The 17666-nt window shown below is 38.1% G+C and overlaps 1 protein-coding gene across 1 annotated transcript in view; it reads right to left on the bottom strand.

Annotated features, from left to right (window-relative positions):
- Window positions 1-16996, bottom strand: part of TRDMT1 (tRNA aspartic acid methyltransferase 1) — a gene marked incomplete at its 3' end in the record, with an annotated part of 33274 nt that extends 16278 nt beyond the window's left edge. Inside the window, exons 1-2 of the mRNA XM_080918190.1 lie at window positions 16892-16996; window positions 5416-5525 (exon numbers count right to left, since the gene is read on the bottom strand). Of these exons, the coding sequence (XP_080774316.1) occupies window positions 5416-5525; window positions 16892-16955 (174 nt within the window). The 5' untranslated portion in view covers window positions 16956-16996. The remainder of the gene's footprint in view (window positions 1-5415; window positions 5526-16891) is intronic.
- Window positions 16997-17666: the final 670 nt, after the last annotated feature.

Below are 17666 nucleotides of genomic sequence, written 5' to 3'. Positions count from 1 at the left end.
TAACATTGAAGTTGCACTGGAGACCTAAAGATGTTAAAGATGCAGAGTCATGGGATATCTGGTAAGGAAAGCTGCTGACAGGGAGTGGGACCAGCTCAGGAGAAAGAAGTTTGTTACAGTCAACAAAGATGAAAAAGAGTAGAGATCTGAAGACGGCTTTGACATTAGACATGTTTGGCGTTTACCCAGCTGGCTTCCTGTCTTGCCTTGGGTACTACTACAGTTAACTGATTAGCTGAATCACAGAAGAGGCTTTGAACTTTGGATTTTTAACATTGTTGAGACTGCTAGAGACTATGGAGACTTTGGAAGTTGGACTAAATATACATTTAAATTATGCTATGGCTAGGTATGGCCCTCATAGACTCATGTGTTGGAACAAGCCTATGGGAGCCAGGGAGTGGAATGTGATGTTTTGTATATACTTGGCCTAGGGAGTGGTACTATTTGGAGATGTGGCCTTGTTGGAATGGGTGTGCCACTGTGGGCTTGGGCTTTAAGACTCTACTCCTAGCTGCCTGGAATCTGTCGTCCACTAGCAGCCGTCAGATGAAGATTTTGAACTCTCAGCTCTGTCTGCACCATACCTGCCTGGATGCTGTTATGTTCCTGCCTTCATGACAAAGGACTAAACCTGTGAGCCTGTAAGCCAGCCCCAATTAAATGCTGTCCTTATAAGAGGTGCCTTGGCCATGGTATCTGTTCACAGCAATAAAGCCCTAAAACACACAGTTTAATCATTTCACTGCATCATATGTGAATACATAAAAATCACATGCCATAAATATATATAAAAAGATACTCTTCCATTCTGTTACAAACATACATGGTAATGAACTGACCTTCTTTTAAGTGAACTAAAAGTGACTCTCCCAGCCCTTTCCCTGTTTCCAATAATTTTATAATTAATGGTTACCATTATCTATTAAAACTAGCAAGGAACTCTAATTAACGTTTGAATTCCTCAAACTTCTGATATACATCTGGGATCTCAATAGGTCCAAATATACAGTTTCTCACCATTTCTCTCAAAGAGTAAAGCAGATGTACACTGAACTGTTGGAACTAAAACATCCAGTGTATACAATATTGAAAATTAGTTGATTTTGGTTATATTTAGTTACATGTACTTTAAAATATTTACACTAAATTTAAATTTCAGTAATCATTTTAATAAAATACCAAGGGATGCCATTTGCTATTTTACAGAAATTATAGGCCCTAAATATACCTATGTTTGGTGTTGAATCAATTCAGAATTATGTAGTTGGGTATTCTTTTGGTGGACAAATTCATACTGCTACCTTCATGATGAGAAGGCTATGCCGATTGCCCATGATGCTTATGAAATACAGTGTTATTAGTTATTATCATACCTGGCACTGTAGTCAAGGCCAAAATTCTACAGACAGACAGACAGGTCATGGCTTTAGATGAGAACCTCCTACTATTACTCTGCTAAACTGACTGCTGGTGAGGTGTTGTTTACCCACAGTAGTGTCTCTCCAGCCTCATCAGAGAAGCTTCTGTTTGCAGTAGATGGAGATTAACAGAGACCCATGGCCAGTCAAGGAGTAGAGAATGAGAGACTGTGCTGTGCTCATCCTTAAATTGGAAATCTGTATATCTGTCTCTTTCCCTCCTTTCTTCCTTCCCTCCCTCTCCCAGGGGCATGGATCACTTCAGCAGAGGTGGCAGAAAGGCTACAATGAAACAATGTTTTCTTGACACAATAGAGCAGTTGCAAATATGAACTCTCAGCAGCAGTAACTGCATACACAGAACCTGCAAAACTCAGGACAGACAAAACCCCAGCATGGATGGAGGTAGGCGGCAAGCTCCACTCCAGACTGAGTAGCTACTAGTAACTAATGGCGTGGAGTAGCAGTATTGATTTCCTTCAAGTTCCTGGTAGACCTGGTAGATCTGCTCTGATCCAGTGTATCTAAGATTATCTATCCAAGAATACAAAGGAGGCACAAATTAGACTTGATGAGGTTTTTTATTGTTGTTTTGGTTTTTGTTGTTGTTGTTTTAAAAAGACACACATCTGGGCTAGTGTGGAAGAAAGTCAATGTGGGAGGAATTAGGGGAGGGGGTGAATATACTCACAATATATGAAATTCTCCAAGAATTAACAAAACTGTTTTTAAAAGATGATGTTAACTTCATATGACTCCATCTTATAATGTTCATGGGGAACATCTGTTCTCAAAACCAGTGATAGGTGTTCCTCAACGCATGACTACTGCCTGCCACCTTCCGCACACTGAGTCACAGGGTAGGAAATTTCATACAGGTTCAAATTTTTCTCAGCTAGTTGTTTTAAATATTTTATTTTACTTTTTAATTCTGTACATGGATGCTTGTTGGGAGGGTATGTGCCCATGAGTGCAGAGGCTGAAGAGTTCATAAAGGGGTGTCAGGACACCTGGAGCTGGAGTCACAGACAATGGTGATCCACGTTGCATGAACACTGGGAACTGAACTCACATCCTATGGAAGGGCAGTGTGAACGCTTAACTGCGGAGTGATCTCTAGACACTCAGGTTTGGTTTTGTTTTTGTTTTTTGAGGGGATAAGGAAGCATAAGTAACTGTAATATGTCCATATAATTAAATTATACTTATGGATAAAAAGAAACTAAGTCCTGAATCATATTGCAGTGTGAATAAACCTTGAAAAAATTATGCAAAATAAAGATGGTAGGAAAAAGCTCACATGTGATTGTTCATAGCAAATTTCGAGAGCAGTCAAATCCATAAAGTCAAAAAGGAGGTCATGGTTGTTAAACTGGAGGTGGATAGGAATGGGGAGTGGCTGCTAATGGCCTGCTTTGACATTTTAACATTGCAAATATTCTGCAATCAGAAAGTGTTGATACACAGACAACTTTGTAAAAATACTAAAACCCACTAGGTATATGTGTTAAAGGTAGGCTATATAAAGCTTTAAGGTATGCTATAAAGTATATAAAGTATGTCTCAATTTAAAATTTGCTTCTACAAAAGTACAAGTTATAAGGACTGAGCCTTCATATAAAATACAAAACAAAACAACCCCAGAACCCCTAAAAAGCTATATTAAATACAAGCAAGAGAGTAATAGCTACTTTCTTCCTGTTACTATAGCAGACTCCAGTCAGTGCAGACTACATTGCTCAGAGAGACTGGAGAATCAAAATGCAACCTGTGACTGCCACAGCTTTCTGCTAAGTAATAATAATTAGATGGCAGCAAAGGGAGACACCTCCCAAATAGAGCCACTAATATGTAAGTGCAGAAGAGACAGTCATTCGGGAAGGAGGTCAAGGGGACTGGTATTGTGTCATGGGATGAAGGAAGTTACCCAATTTGCACAGCTGTCCCAATGAGTCTCTGGCTATCAGTCTGTGTACATAACAGTCAAAATGTCAAAAGAGGGAGGGAAGAGCAAGCGTCAGGAAGAACAATTACTGAGAAGATGTAATTTCCAGACTTTGCACAAAGTTAGGACTCACTTAGTATGGCAATAATCCAATGGAGAATTTTTATTGTCTGAATTTAGTATATATTAAAAACTATAACTATCAAAGATATGTTATTTATGTAAGAACTGACTTATGTATACCACTGAGAAAGAGCCCAGAAACACAACCCTAAATATGTAATCTATTTCTTCTAACATGCCAAGGACACTAACTAGAAGAATACTCTTATCAGTGAATGATCAATTTCACGTTCCCTTAAGGGGAAAAGTGTCTGTAACCCATTCTGCATACTGTACAGCATTAGTAACTGAATGGATCATAGATCCAAATGTATAAACAAACCTACAAATCTAAAAAACAAAACCAACAGAAAAATTTGGAGAATGAAAGGGTTTCATACAATACACTGAAAAAAGTCCCACATAGGGGAAAAAATCCTATAACTTCTATACCTTGATGGAAACAGCTAAAGAAATAGAAAGACAAGAGATAGAATCAGAAAACATTTGTTATGCTCATTATTGAACAAAGAAGTTTAATCCAGAAACCATATATAACTCATAGCTGAGCAATGTAAACTGCATACACTTCGCATGAATATTTCATGCATGAGTACTTCAGAGCATGTAGCATGTGGCTTCATGAGAACTTTGGTGTAAAAATTTCACAGTAAGAAAGTGAAGGCCTTATTTTCACAAGAAATATTGGTCTTTGATGCATTTCCCTTTCCTTCCCTATGGATAAACACCTAGGAATGAAGTTACTAGGCCACATGATAGGTATCTTCAAAACTGTAAGACAATGATTATCTTCCAAAGTAGTTATATCTTCCATGACCTCCATCGATGTCTCTGAGAAAACTTACTCACATATCAGCCAATACTTGCTTCTGCTAGTCTTCCACAATAAGAACATGGGTAAAGGCAGTTGCCCCTAAGCCTCTTGTTTAATCCTCAGAAGGTACATGGAAGAAATAAAGGACCGACACTGCAAGCTGTCTTCTAACCTACACACACACACACACACACACACACACACACACCATTGTATGTAGTCTCTGTCTCATACAGACACATTACAATAAACAGGACGTTTATGTTCATATTTGTTTTACTTATTTATTTTTATTAGAAGTTACTTCTTTCATACAGTTGAGTTGTGATCATGGTTTTCTTTTCCTCGTCTCCTTCCAGATCCTTCCCCCCCACCTCCATACCCAGCCGTGTGTGTGTGTGTGTGTGTGTGTGTGTGTGTGTGTGTGTGTGTGTGTGTGCCTTCCTTCTCTTTAGAAAACAAGCAAGCCAATGATAAAATTTCTTTTAATAATGGATAAAATGTAACAGACAGAGAAAAAAGAAGAAGGAAAAAAAAGTACGAGAAATACAGATACATGCACACACACAAAACCCATAAAAACAAAAACTGGGAACTATAATAGGTGAGCAAAAGAGGGATAAGATTTAAAATGAAGCCCAACCAAAGCAGTATAAGACAAAATGTCAAAATTACGACCAAGTTTATATTGTATTGGCCATCTTTGCCCATAATCTTTTTTAAACAGAGCCATGGCAGGTGCAGTGAATCAACTCTGGCAAGTTTGCTAATGAGCATTGTTACCAGGTGCATAAGAGCTACATGACTGTTAACTGAGTGTGAACCATTAAAGTTTAGATCACCACAGAACCAAGCATCTGCAAGTTTAATGTGCTCTCAACTTGTCAATCTTTTCTTTCAGACTTCCCTCCTGAAGTGAAAAATCTAATAACTTATACTCTATTCTGATAGAATTTAAAGGATTAATTCCTCTTCTACACTTTCCATTTATTTATTATTATTTATTTTCCATTTAAGCCACAAGAAACTGGTATTTAGAAATTGTTAAAATTTTCTTGTTAAAAATGCATTTTCACTGCTCTAAATGTATTAAAATAATAATATGTACTTACTTCAATTGTTTTTGCCAGTAAGTGTGTATGAGGAAAATTATGCTTGTATACTTCATTAGCAACAGTATTCACATCAACAGCAGCCACCACACGTGCAGGGATACAACTTTCTGTAATGACAAACGGGATATCTTCAGAGGTCTTCAGTATCAGCCCATCATCAAGAAAAGCCAAAATAGCAGAATCTAGCAGTGCACTGAGTTCTCCTCAGCTACCCAGCTGGATCTCAGAGCATAGTGACATAGTGAGGAATGAGGCACAAAGCAAAGGTTCTCAGTTCTCTGTTAATCTCTCTGGCAGCATTCTGAGTGCTAACAATAAGAGTTCAACTTTCTTTTTCTTTTCTTTTCTTGTCTTTCTTTCTTTTTGTCCCCATTAATTAGTTAATTTATTCACTTTATATCCGGATCTTAGCCCCTCTTCCCCTCACACAGTCCCTCCCCTTTTCCTGTTAAAGGGACCCCTCCCCCACAACTCCATACCAACGTACCCTGGCACCTCAAATCACTGCAGGACTAGGCACATCTTCCCCCACAGAAGCTCAACAAGGCAGCCCAGTTAGGAGACCAGGATGCCAGGGCAGGCAGGCAAAAGAGTCAGGCACAGCCCTTGCTCCAGGTGCTGAGGAACCTACATCAAGACCAAGCTGCACATGAGCAACATATGAGCAGGGAGGCTTAGGTCCAGCCCATGCATGCTCTTTGGTTGATGGTTCAGTCTCTGGGAGCCCCCAAGGGTCGATGTTAATTTACTGTTGGTCTTTCTATGGGGTCCTTCTACTAACTCTTCCATAAGACTCCCAGGCTCTGTCTAATGTTTTACTGGGGGTTTCTGCTTCTGTTTCAGTCAGCTTCTGGGTGGAGTCTCTCAAAACTTCAACTTTTTTAAAGTGTCCTAAGAGATAGCTTTCCTTTCTCATCAAACTACATATTAGGCCAAAACCAGTTTTCCAAGTTAAAGAAAAACCAAGAATGAATAAAACACTCTAAAAAGTCCTATTATTCAGAATTTCATATAAATAAATTACCATGTGTTCTCACCTTCCCATGTTAAAATAAAGCTGGTTCATAATACCACTGAAAATTTTAATGTTTATTTTGTAATAACAGCTCCAATGAGATATAATTTACACACAACAGAATCAGCTTGTTTAGAGTTCAATTTTTAAGTAAATTCATTAATGTCCAAATGTAAAAGGTTCAAAGTCTAAAATCTTCCCTTTCTGACAGCATTAAAGGACGGAGAGAAGAGGCGCATATAAAGGTGCACCTTGTAGCTAAGGAAACATGTTTTCAACACATCTTCAATTCAAAGAACCATAACATAGTTTTGGTTGTAATAAAAGTTAGAACTCTGCAAATATGGCTATGGCTATACCTCATGGCTACCACCCAGTTACCTCAAAATGTACAAAATCAATTATGCATAGACCCTGTTCAAAATCTGGAAAAATCATGGGGAATTTTAAACATAAAAACTCATGAAATTTAAGAAAATCACCAGTTAACACAACAAGATAACATAGTAGATCCAAACAGCCTTCCCTCTGGTAGCCAGATGTTGATTCATAACCAGCTTTCCTTGCTCTAGACATCTAAAGAGAAGGACAATCAGGTCTAAGGAGCTAGGACTCACAAAGAAGGCGCCCGCACAGATCACAGGCAAAAGGCAGAGAAAGGGTCACAAAGCCATTGCAACCTTACACAGGAATCCTAGGAAAGATGGGGTCAAGAGAACAGAGTGACTTAAATGCCTCCAAGTAAACATTCCCTGTCTGCTAGGCCCGAGTCACTCAGCAATCTCCTCAGGTAATTCCTGTGAGTGGAAAAAAAGTCTTCTGTGCTTTACACGTGGCACTAGACTACTTAATACCACGGGTGGCTGCCTCTGGCTAAACTTAAACTTAATAACTAGTTTCTTGATTTAGAATATTTGAGGCAATAAATTATATCTTTGTTAAAAAGCATAAAAGACCTCAAAACCTAAAGCAAAAGGACCTTTAAGCCAAAAGGTATACAAAGATTAATTTTAAAAATCACAAAACTTATTAATTGAAGTCACTAATTACTTTGAGAACTCAGAATTTGGCTTTGCTAAATATGGTAAATTGCAATCTTTCTGGTACAGCCTGCTTGCTGCTCTCCACAAAGACAGACAGACTGCCTGGGGGTGCTTACTATGACTTTCATCTTTTTCCAGTTGACTGAACATCTAATCATGTGCTGAATCTAGATCACAATCAATAATTAATTTTATGTTCTTGTATTATATGCCTGGGGGACATAAAACCTGACAAAAAGCAGTGGCCAAATGAGTGTTTCATCTGTGGATCCAAACCCTGATAAACTGATTCTCAGGAAGGAATGGAGCTTTTGCTCAATAAGCAAGTGCCCTGTCCTCATGGACCAATGCACAGATTTTAAACTATTATAAAATTAGAACCTACTGCACTACCAAAAGAAGTAATTTCCATTAGGAAAGAACAAATGAGCAAAAAAACCAAACCAAACCAAAACAAAACAAAACAAAAAAGGTGGAAAGTATCTGAAACCCAGGCATGTTTTAGATTTGGAATATCTGCAAATATATAGTAAGACAATGTGAGGCTAGGACCCAAGTATAAACACAAAATACATTTGTTTCTTATATGCATAGTACACATAGTCTGGAAATCATCTTAATTTTTAAATCTTATTCATTTGTTTGCTTGTTTATTCATTATATGTGTAAGCCTTTACTCATTGAGCCACTGCTGAAACATGTTACTGGCCCTCATTTTTATATAAAATGTTTTGTTTTTGTGCATCTTTTATACCAAGCAAGTATATGAGATTGGAGTGGAATTTTCCACTTTCAGTGTCAAGCTGATGATTAAGTCTTTGATTTTGGAGTATTTCACACTTTGCTATTTGGATTAGGGTGCTCAGTACCTAGACATTACTGACAATAACTTCAACTTGATTTTTCAAACAATGTTTGGGTATAGCTATGCTTCTAGGAGTAAATTCATCTAGTAAAACAGTAGGAAAACCTTTGGATGGAAGACAAGTTTTAAAATGCAAAGCTTAAAATGTCAAGGTGGACAGAATGCTCTAGAATTTAGCCCATGTGACTCTTTTATGTGAGACCCAAGAGTAATTCTCAAAGCAGCAAGAACTGGGAAAGGAACCTAGCAGGATTTTGGAAGTAGGAGGAGGGTTGTGCTTTTTGCCCTCTGATTCAATGCTATACCTGGGTTTTATCTGCAGTTACTTCAGTTAATATTTGGGACCTCATACTTATTACCAGAAGCGCTTTTGTTGTTTTAGAAGGAGACAGTCCTCTGGTCAGAGAAACACAATGCCCGCTGTGCAAAAGCTGTTAGGCTGGGTCTGCATGGAAACCATGGGGACTTCACACTTCACCCCTGAGGACTGACATCTACAAGGCAGGCTTACCTCTGACCAGCAATCATTCTCCTTCCCTTTCTGCAGCTACTTCTCAAGACACTACAGGGAAGAACTCAGCTGACAGTGAAAGCTACAATTTCATTCTCTACCCAGCCTAATAAAGAAACGTTTCATGCACAATTACTAAGTGGCAGAAATAACCAATAGCGTTTACATTCAAATGGAGAATTAAGCAGTTCATGCTGAAATAAACAGCTCTTAAAACGTTTTGTCTTTCTTTATCATCTACTTTCTGATCTGGCGCTCATAAAGGCTGGGTAAATATTTGAGTGACCTCATACTCACACCTGAGACATTTAACCAGGTAAGTATGTTAACACTGACCTCTAGTTGTGAAACAGTAGATCGGTGAGTCTATCTCAGGTCTATTCTCTCATTCAGAGTTAGAGCCTAACTGGGAATAAAAGCACTAAATATAAGTGACCTGTAAAGATTTTTTAATGTTAAATATTTGAAACTGGGGCCACTAAGACAAGTAAAGGTATCTGGGCCAACTGAACCTGACAATATGCACTTGACCTCAGGGACCACAAATGAACACAAAGCATGTGAAACATGCCCCCAAAAAATACATAATATTCACATACATATGTGTATAAAATTACTTTTAAATGTTTTATTCCTATTAACAAGTATGCTTCCTGGCTTTTCTTAAAAGTTGTTTGCATCTAGATACTGCTAAGAAATTATTTCAACACATAAATGAAAACTTGCATAAATAAAAACCCCTCAATGATCCACTTAGTGTCCTCTGAAAGTCTTACAAATTTAGCTAATCGGCAGCCATGTTTACTTTGGGTCAAGACACGCCCCAGAGTACTGCTACCAATACCCCACATAGTACAGTAGGCTATGCAGGAGTGTGCTGAGATCTGAGCTAAGATTCAATTATGCTTTTGACACTTCATCTTAGAACTGAAACACTGTTTTTCAACAAAATATAGAAAGTCAGGGCAGATCCGGAGAAGTGACACAGGAGAAATGGCAAGTTACTGTATAAAAAAGGAACACATGAGGGAATTCACAGCATAAAAAGTAAAGCTGTCACATCAGGAAATACAATTCAAAAAATGTACGGAAATTTTGAGTTAAACTTCAGAAAGGAAATTGAGGCACACACACACACACACACACACACACACAAAACAGAAACAAATAAAACCACAAATGTTTTTCCAGGAAGGGTTTGCCAGGAAGCAGCCACTACCGCGCCCCGTTGCAGACATGGCTTCCTGTCTGCTAACAGCGCCCCCTTCCATGAACTGCTTCCTGTGTGCTACAGCGCCCCCTTCCATGCACTGCTTCCTGTCAGCCCTCATGCTACCCTGAAGCTTTCCTCAGATTAGCAGAGAAAGGCCATTTGAGAGTCCTTTCGCCAGGGCCACAGAGTGAGGCAGACATTACCCTAAGTCCTTAGACATAACCCTTAGGATTTAGGAGTATTGATTTCCCAGGGCAAGCACTGCCCTAAACATGTGTTTCTCAATATAGTAACTGAAATTAGGAACTAAGCTAAGCCAGCCCCACCATCAATGGAACTGTATGAAGGACAACAGCGACATTTCATATTTGCATGATCTGACATGATACACACATATGGGTGGGTATTAAGCCTGTGACCAGAACAACTGAGGAAATTAATTTATTTCTAACTTCATCTTAATTTAAATGCAAATAGCTAATTGTGGCTAGTGGCATCCGTTCTGAGCTTATAGTCACCTGAATTATCAATACAAGTCCCAGTCAGCACTGTGCAGTGTGTAAACAATGGGAAGAGAAACTCATGTTGAAATTCTCACAAGCTACACAGCATTTGGAAATGTACTCATCCCTTCTAGACTTCAATTTCCTCATTAATAAAATGGATATTTAAAACAGTTCCCATAAAGGGCTCCTATAAAAAATAAATGAAGCCAATAAAATATCTATCAACAGGAGATACTCAGTAATTATTAAAAATTCCACTCACCACTTACCATTTACCTGAAATAAGTTACAGACAAAATGGCAACGTCAGCAGCTTAATTTTTATCAATATTAAAGCTAGGAAATGAGAGCAATGAGTATTTTCCACTATAACTATTCAGAGACAAATTTGAGATGTATTTTTTAAAGATTCTAGAGTAGCATAAGCAGAAAGCCTTCACAACAGTAAGTAGAAAGCTTTAACCTCCACTACAAATAGTAAGTAAAAGCTGACTAAAATCTGATCACAGAACTGAGAAATGCAGGATTTTCCTGGCTGTGCTATCAGCTCATGGGGTGACAAGAGAGAACAGGGATGGGCAGGGCAGTCCTGTCCCTCCCTCCCCAATTTGTACTCCTTTTCTGTCCAACTTGCAGGAAGACAGTCCAAACAAAAACTTCTCAAGATACTTGCTGTTCCCAACACTCAGTGTTTAGGAAACGAGGGTGAGTCTCCAGACCATCTTTATGATCAGTCAGTCTTTGACCCAGACCTCAGTGCTGACTTCACAGTCAGAAGCAGAAAACTAATGCAATAAATTTTATTGTTCTCCATTTGCTTTTTCTAACAACTATATTGTTATCTACATGGTGGGCGGGGGAGGGCTCAGGACATGGTTCACTTGCTAACGGTACTTGCTCTGAAGCCATGAGGTCTTGAGTCCAAATGCCCAGCTTTCACATAAAAATCCAGGATGGCTGTGCATGCACCAATCCATAAGGAGGAAAACTGAGACATAAAAAGGGGACACTAATTCCTGGTGACATGATAGATCAGTATTTCTCCCCAAAGTAAGTTCTCCCCAAATTTACAGGTGGTCTTTAAATGAGTTTATATTTACTCAATTAGTTTGGGAGGAGTTTTTTCATTTGCTGAAAACACTTCTACTAGCCACTCAGGTAAATGCACATTAACACATCTTTGCTTCTATGAAGAAATGCATTTCAAATGTCATCTTCCTAAGCAGACAATATCAATGCAACAACCTGAGTGATCAAGTAATCACATATCTGCAAACAAAAATATATCTTTTAATCAATATTCCCCAGGTGTCCTGGGGTAAAAAGGAAGAATTCTTCAACTCTGGAAGCAGGAACTTCTTAGAGCAACTCAATTAACTATGCCTATGTGTGGATACTAACTACAGTAAATAAAGAGAGGTCTGTAAATGGTGCCTCCAGTATTTTTTAAGAAACATGTAATATTTTCAGCTCAACAGTCTAAAAATTTTTCTGATTATTAGACCTAGTCTGGAAATTTGCACTAAAGAAAAATGTGGACAATTGCGTATATATACATGTAAACTACATGCATGTATTGAAACATATATTAAAAGACAATCCACATCTATTAGTACAAAGAAAGTAAAAACTATACTGTTCTCTGACAAAGCTAATTACAGAACATCCTGTTAAGTCATGACCCAACTGTTTGAAAGTGTCTGTGTGTGGTTTACACAGACATCAGGGAAGACAATACATTATCTAAAGCTATCTTCACGGTGAAATTTGCAGGAGATGCACTCTTGCTTCTTTGCACTATTCAATTAAAGATGATGAGGATAAACTCTTCTTGGTTTGTTTGTTTGTTTTATTCGGTACAATTGGTTTTGAAGACAGTACACCACCCTGAAGCCACACTGTCTTACACTTTGGATCCTCCCAACTTAGATTCCAAGTTCTAGGTTAATAGGCATGCCTCACCATGACCCCAGAGTTACTGCTTTTACAATCAGTACAAGTCAAACATCAAATTACTTTCCTTATATATGAATAAAATGATTCAATATTCTTTTTGTTATGAGACAGAGAAATAAGAGAAAAATATCAAAAAGAAATAAGTGAGGATACTCCATAAAACACAGCTGTTAGGCTATGAACAAACACATAAACAATGGTAACTCAATGGATGACTCTATCCCAATGACTCTATGAAAAGAAAAGCAATTAGCACATGCCCCAAAATGCAATGCTTACATGCAGAATTCAAAATAATGAGTCAGTAATATGAACACATGCTATACTGCCAATTCTGTATGTGCCTCTTGTAACTTGCTTTGAGGAAACAGAACTATTTGGTAAATGTCCCACCACTATAAAATATTTACAATGTTCATTGCTGGTGTTTTCTCAATAATAATTTCTCTATGATTGACAAATTCAGGTAAAAGTCAAGGAAAACTATAGGAGAGGACAATAACAGTATTCTACCTCTAGTTAATTATCAAAGGTTGTCATAAAATATAATTATAGGAGATACAGAGATGGTGCAGCAGTTAAAAATCACTGCACTTCCAGTAAAACCCAGTTCAGTTCCTAGCACTTAAGTTGGGTAGCTTACAACCACCTGTAACTCTAGCTCCAGAGAATCTAACAACTTTTTATGGCCTTGTTCAGTGTTTACACATAGAGAAACATACACACACACACACACACACACACACACATATAGTGTTGTATAATGTATACACATCTACAATATGCAATATAAAAACTACACATTATATATATGTACATGTTATTGTATACATTATATATACATATATGTACATATATGTATATACATATACACATCTATGACATATATAATACATGGTATCACTCATCACAAGATCTCCAAAACTAACATGAAAATCCTGTTTTAATGTGTCATTCTGAGTCCAGTTTGCTTGGCACTTCATTTTTTTTCCCAAAGCATATAAGTTTCATTAATATTAACTTAGAATTTCAAACACATAGAATGTTATAAAGTTAGCATAATTATGACCTGATTTTTATTAATGAGAAACATTAAAGTGAAACCAGTTAAATAGAAAGAAGAGAATATTACTTAGTGGCATTATACTGCCTATATCTTTTTCTTTACTCTCACAGTGTTTGTCCATCTCACAGATAAGACACCTACACTTAGAACTGCTAAATAACTTTCAAATTTTCACACAAGCGTTATGAGTCGATCCTCATTCATCTGAATTCAAAATAAAGGCATGCTTTATCTCTTAAGGAAGCTGACTGACAGCACTTGAAGGCCAGGCAGTTCCAAACATTCATCAATTTCTTCCAAAGGTTATTTTAAACAATATACAATAACTTTCTATAACTTTATGGCTTATAACAGTAAGTGCATGCATGCATGTGCATGTGTCCATGCACACAGAGACCACAACAGGATGTTGGGTGTCCTCCCTCAGTGCTCTCTGTGTTAATGCTTTGAGACAAGGTCTCCCAAAGTAGCAGACACCATTATCATGTGAGCTCTTAGGATCATACCCTTTGGAATGCTGTGGCTGTAATACATGTAACTATGCCTAGCTTTTTACATCCATGCTTGGATTTAAAATCAGGTCCTCCTCCTTGACTTGGCAAACAAGTGTTCTGGCTCATTGAGCCAACTCCAGGACCTATAAATGTTTTTTAATTGATTTATACTCTTACAACTCTCTTTTGATATATTATTGTGTTGTAAATTCATAAAAGAATGAAATAAAAATGTTTGGAGTTTGCCCACTCTTTAGCATATACCCAAGAGAATACAAAGCAATAATCAGATACTTATATGCAAATGTTTAGAGAGAGAGAGAGAGAGAGAGAGAGAGAGAAATTCATAACAGCAAGTAAGCTGAAAATCTTTAAGTATCTACTAATGATGGATAGACAACACATTTTGAGGTATTGACACATACTACAACACAGATGAACTTTGTAAACATTGTGCAGATTATTAAACTAGACATCAAAGAACAGTTAGATTATTATTTTATTATGAGGTACCTAGAAGAGACAACTCATATGCCCAGAGTAGAATGGAGACTTCAGTATCTTCAGGAAGAGAGGTGCAGAAATATTTTAAGTGGGTGCAATGCTTCTGTCTGAGATATTGAAAATTTTTGGTAAACTAATATTGTCTATAGTTGTATGACTTTCTAAGAACACTTGCTGTTGCTGAACTATACACTGAAACACAAAGTGATACATTTTACAGTGTGTATATATGTGCAAACACACACAGTTTCAACAATAAAATATTTCATTACAAACATTAACTAGAAATGGACAAATTAGCATCCAATATTCTTACTACTGTTCTTCAACTAAGTTAGTGAACGAACCAATGATAGCAACAGAGCAGTGTGGTTAAAAGATCTGCTAGACAGAGAGACCTAAGTTAGGATACTGGCTCTAATGATAAGATAGCTTATTATGGACTCAGAACAGGCCCTGACATGTAGATGTCCTTAATAAAAGTTAAAGCCTGCTGCCACTGTGATTAATCTTTATTAACTACATAAATGCAAGAAATCATAAATACAAGAAAATCACCAGATTGTACTTCACTATAGATAAATCTAAAACCAAAGTTCATCAAACATATAAACACTAAAAAGTTTTAATAATTAAGTATTAATTACTTGTTATTAGTTAATACGATTAAGACCTCTTTTATAAGCAATCCCCAAACCTAATATGTAGGGAGCTTTAAATAACAGGAAAAGTTACATTGGATAACAGGGAAAGAATCATATAACAGGTCATATATTAACTAACATTAAGACAGGTGAGAAAAGCTACTGTAGAAAAGGTTGGGTTTGCAATCTCTATGAGAAAACAGCAGCAAAAGTAAAAGTAAAAGCTAGAACTAAGAAGAGACTTACAAGAGTGAAGAAATACAAAAATCTCACTGAGCTCCATGAGGCTAGACCAGAGGGCTCTGTGTAGACAGAAAACATAGCCCAGACAAGACAGGGCTGTGATCCTAATGTTCATTGTTGGATAAATCTAAAATTTATAAACACATCTCAAGAAAAAAAAATAAGGATTTACACTTGAGTGAACTGTGTTTGGGGGGAGGGCAGGGGCACTAGAAGAAATTTACAAGTTCAAAGAGTAAGTTGTTGTTATTGGTGACTTATAAAAGCACTAAGTGACTTTTAAAATCCTGCTAATTAAAAGGATGGGGGGAGCTAAAATAATACAACCTTAGAAAATTAATAGGTCAGTTAGTAGAAGGTTCCTTAATTTGCTTAATTTTACTATGATAAATGAATGTAAAGACCAGAAACGTGGTAAAACAAGCAATATTTCTAGTCTAGTATAGAATTAAAAGTCAATATTTGCTGAAAAATGTACAAGCTCAATCCACTTAGCCTCATGTTACTCTTGATACTAAAAAAAGAAACAATTAAGTTTCCTTTTTGCATTTGTCTTCTTCTTAGCAACTTTAAAACATAAATGCTCATGTGCACACACACACACAACCACTCTATATCCCAAGTGCCTAGCATACAGTACTTGTCAATGGAGTTAACCAAGTAAATATTTGTGAGTTATCACAAAAGTAGATAGATACCAAAGAAATTGAGAAGCCTCAAAACCAAAGTGATAGTAAACTAATTTCTAAGTAGCAACAATATATCAGGCACATTGCTGTGTTTAATTCTCGAGACCCCTTTCTGAAAGTTCTGTTTCAAGGGTTTAAAAACCAAGTAACAGTGTCAAAAAATGTAAAGTCAAAGTCGCACTATAGCAAAATTTGATCTCAGCTCTCTGACATCTATGTAGGCCTGCAGAAGGCATCCTTCGTTCCACAGACTTAACCATGCTCCTTCTCCCTTTTGCTCCCCCTTTACACTAATATTTATACATTTCTATCTTGAAGTGTAGTTATCCTCCTGCTCCAACCCATCCCTGCCCTCTTTCGTGACTTCCTCAAGCTCAATGACAGCCAGCCTAGAATTTGGATTTTGGCATTGGGCAAAGGGCCCGCCCCTTGCCTTAACTTGGTCTGAAGCAACTTGGGTTCATTTGGCTGCACAGGCCCAAGAATGCCGCCTTACAAACAGTACCCTGGGGCACCGTCCTGCTTAGGCTACAAAGCTTGGGGCCGGAGTAGGGGAGTCACAGCCAGGAGGGGCGGACCGGGGAGGAGCACTAGGGTGGTTTCCAGGGCAACCGAGGCCCGGCGGCACCAGGTCCCGCCCCGCCGCTCCGCCCCCTCGGTGGCGCGACAGCCGGAACCTTCGGCCCCACGGGAATCAAAAAGGAAAAAAAGACTGTTCGCTCACCTCGCAGCGCGTGGTGCATGCCACCAATGCCACTGTACAGCTCCAGGACACGCAGAGGTTCCATCCTCTCGCAACCGCGACCGCGGCCTGGAAACTAGGCCTACCGGTCCAATGCTTCTACTCCCCTACATCCGCTCCGCTCCCTTTGCTTCTGGTTCCGCAGCTTTTCAGTTCCCCCAACCTCCAGTTCCTCCCGCTGCAGATTAAGAGAGCAGTTTGGAGGCTGGGAGCTAGCAGGGGTTAGGGAGGGGACAAAGGACAGACAACTATTAATAAGGCCTCCCTGCCGTTCCTTAGCCTGATTTGTGCTTTTCTTGTTTTGTGTTTTCTGCAGCCTAGAGTGAGAAAGAAACCCTCAGTTGAGAGCTGAAACTGCTGTTGACTTTGAATTAAATTACTGAACTGCTGTTGGCTTTGAATTAAATTACTGATTAGAACATGGTCTTTTTTTTTTTTTTTTTTTTTTTTTTTTTTTTTTTTTTTTTTTAAATCGCGGGCTCCTTTTGTTCTTTTCAAGTCTGACCGGATCAAGCATTTCTTTGAGGAGTCTTGGGCACATATATGCTCCCTGGTGTACCTGTGCTGGAGTATAAAGTTAAATCCTACCAGGCTCTTCCCTAAAGAAAGCTCCAGAACGACAAGTAAGTAAAGCAGAGCCCTATGGGCCCATTAATAATAGGGAGGATGCTGACTATAAATGAAAATAGGATTCGCCTTATTTACCCCAAGACATGCTGCTTTTTTTCGTTTATTGAAAATAGATTTTCTTCGACAC

This window comes from Micromys minutus (genome assembly GCF_963924665.1).
Source record: "Micromys minutus genome assembly, chromosome: 6".
NCBI lineage: Eukaryota > Metazoa > Chordata > Mammalia > Rodentia > Muridae > Micromys > Micromys minutus.
Note: the sequence above shows the minus strand (reverse complement) of the source record. Positions and strands in the feature narration are given on the sequence as shown.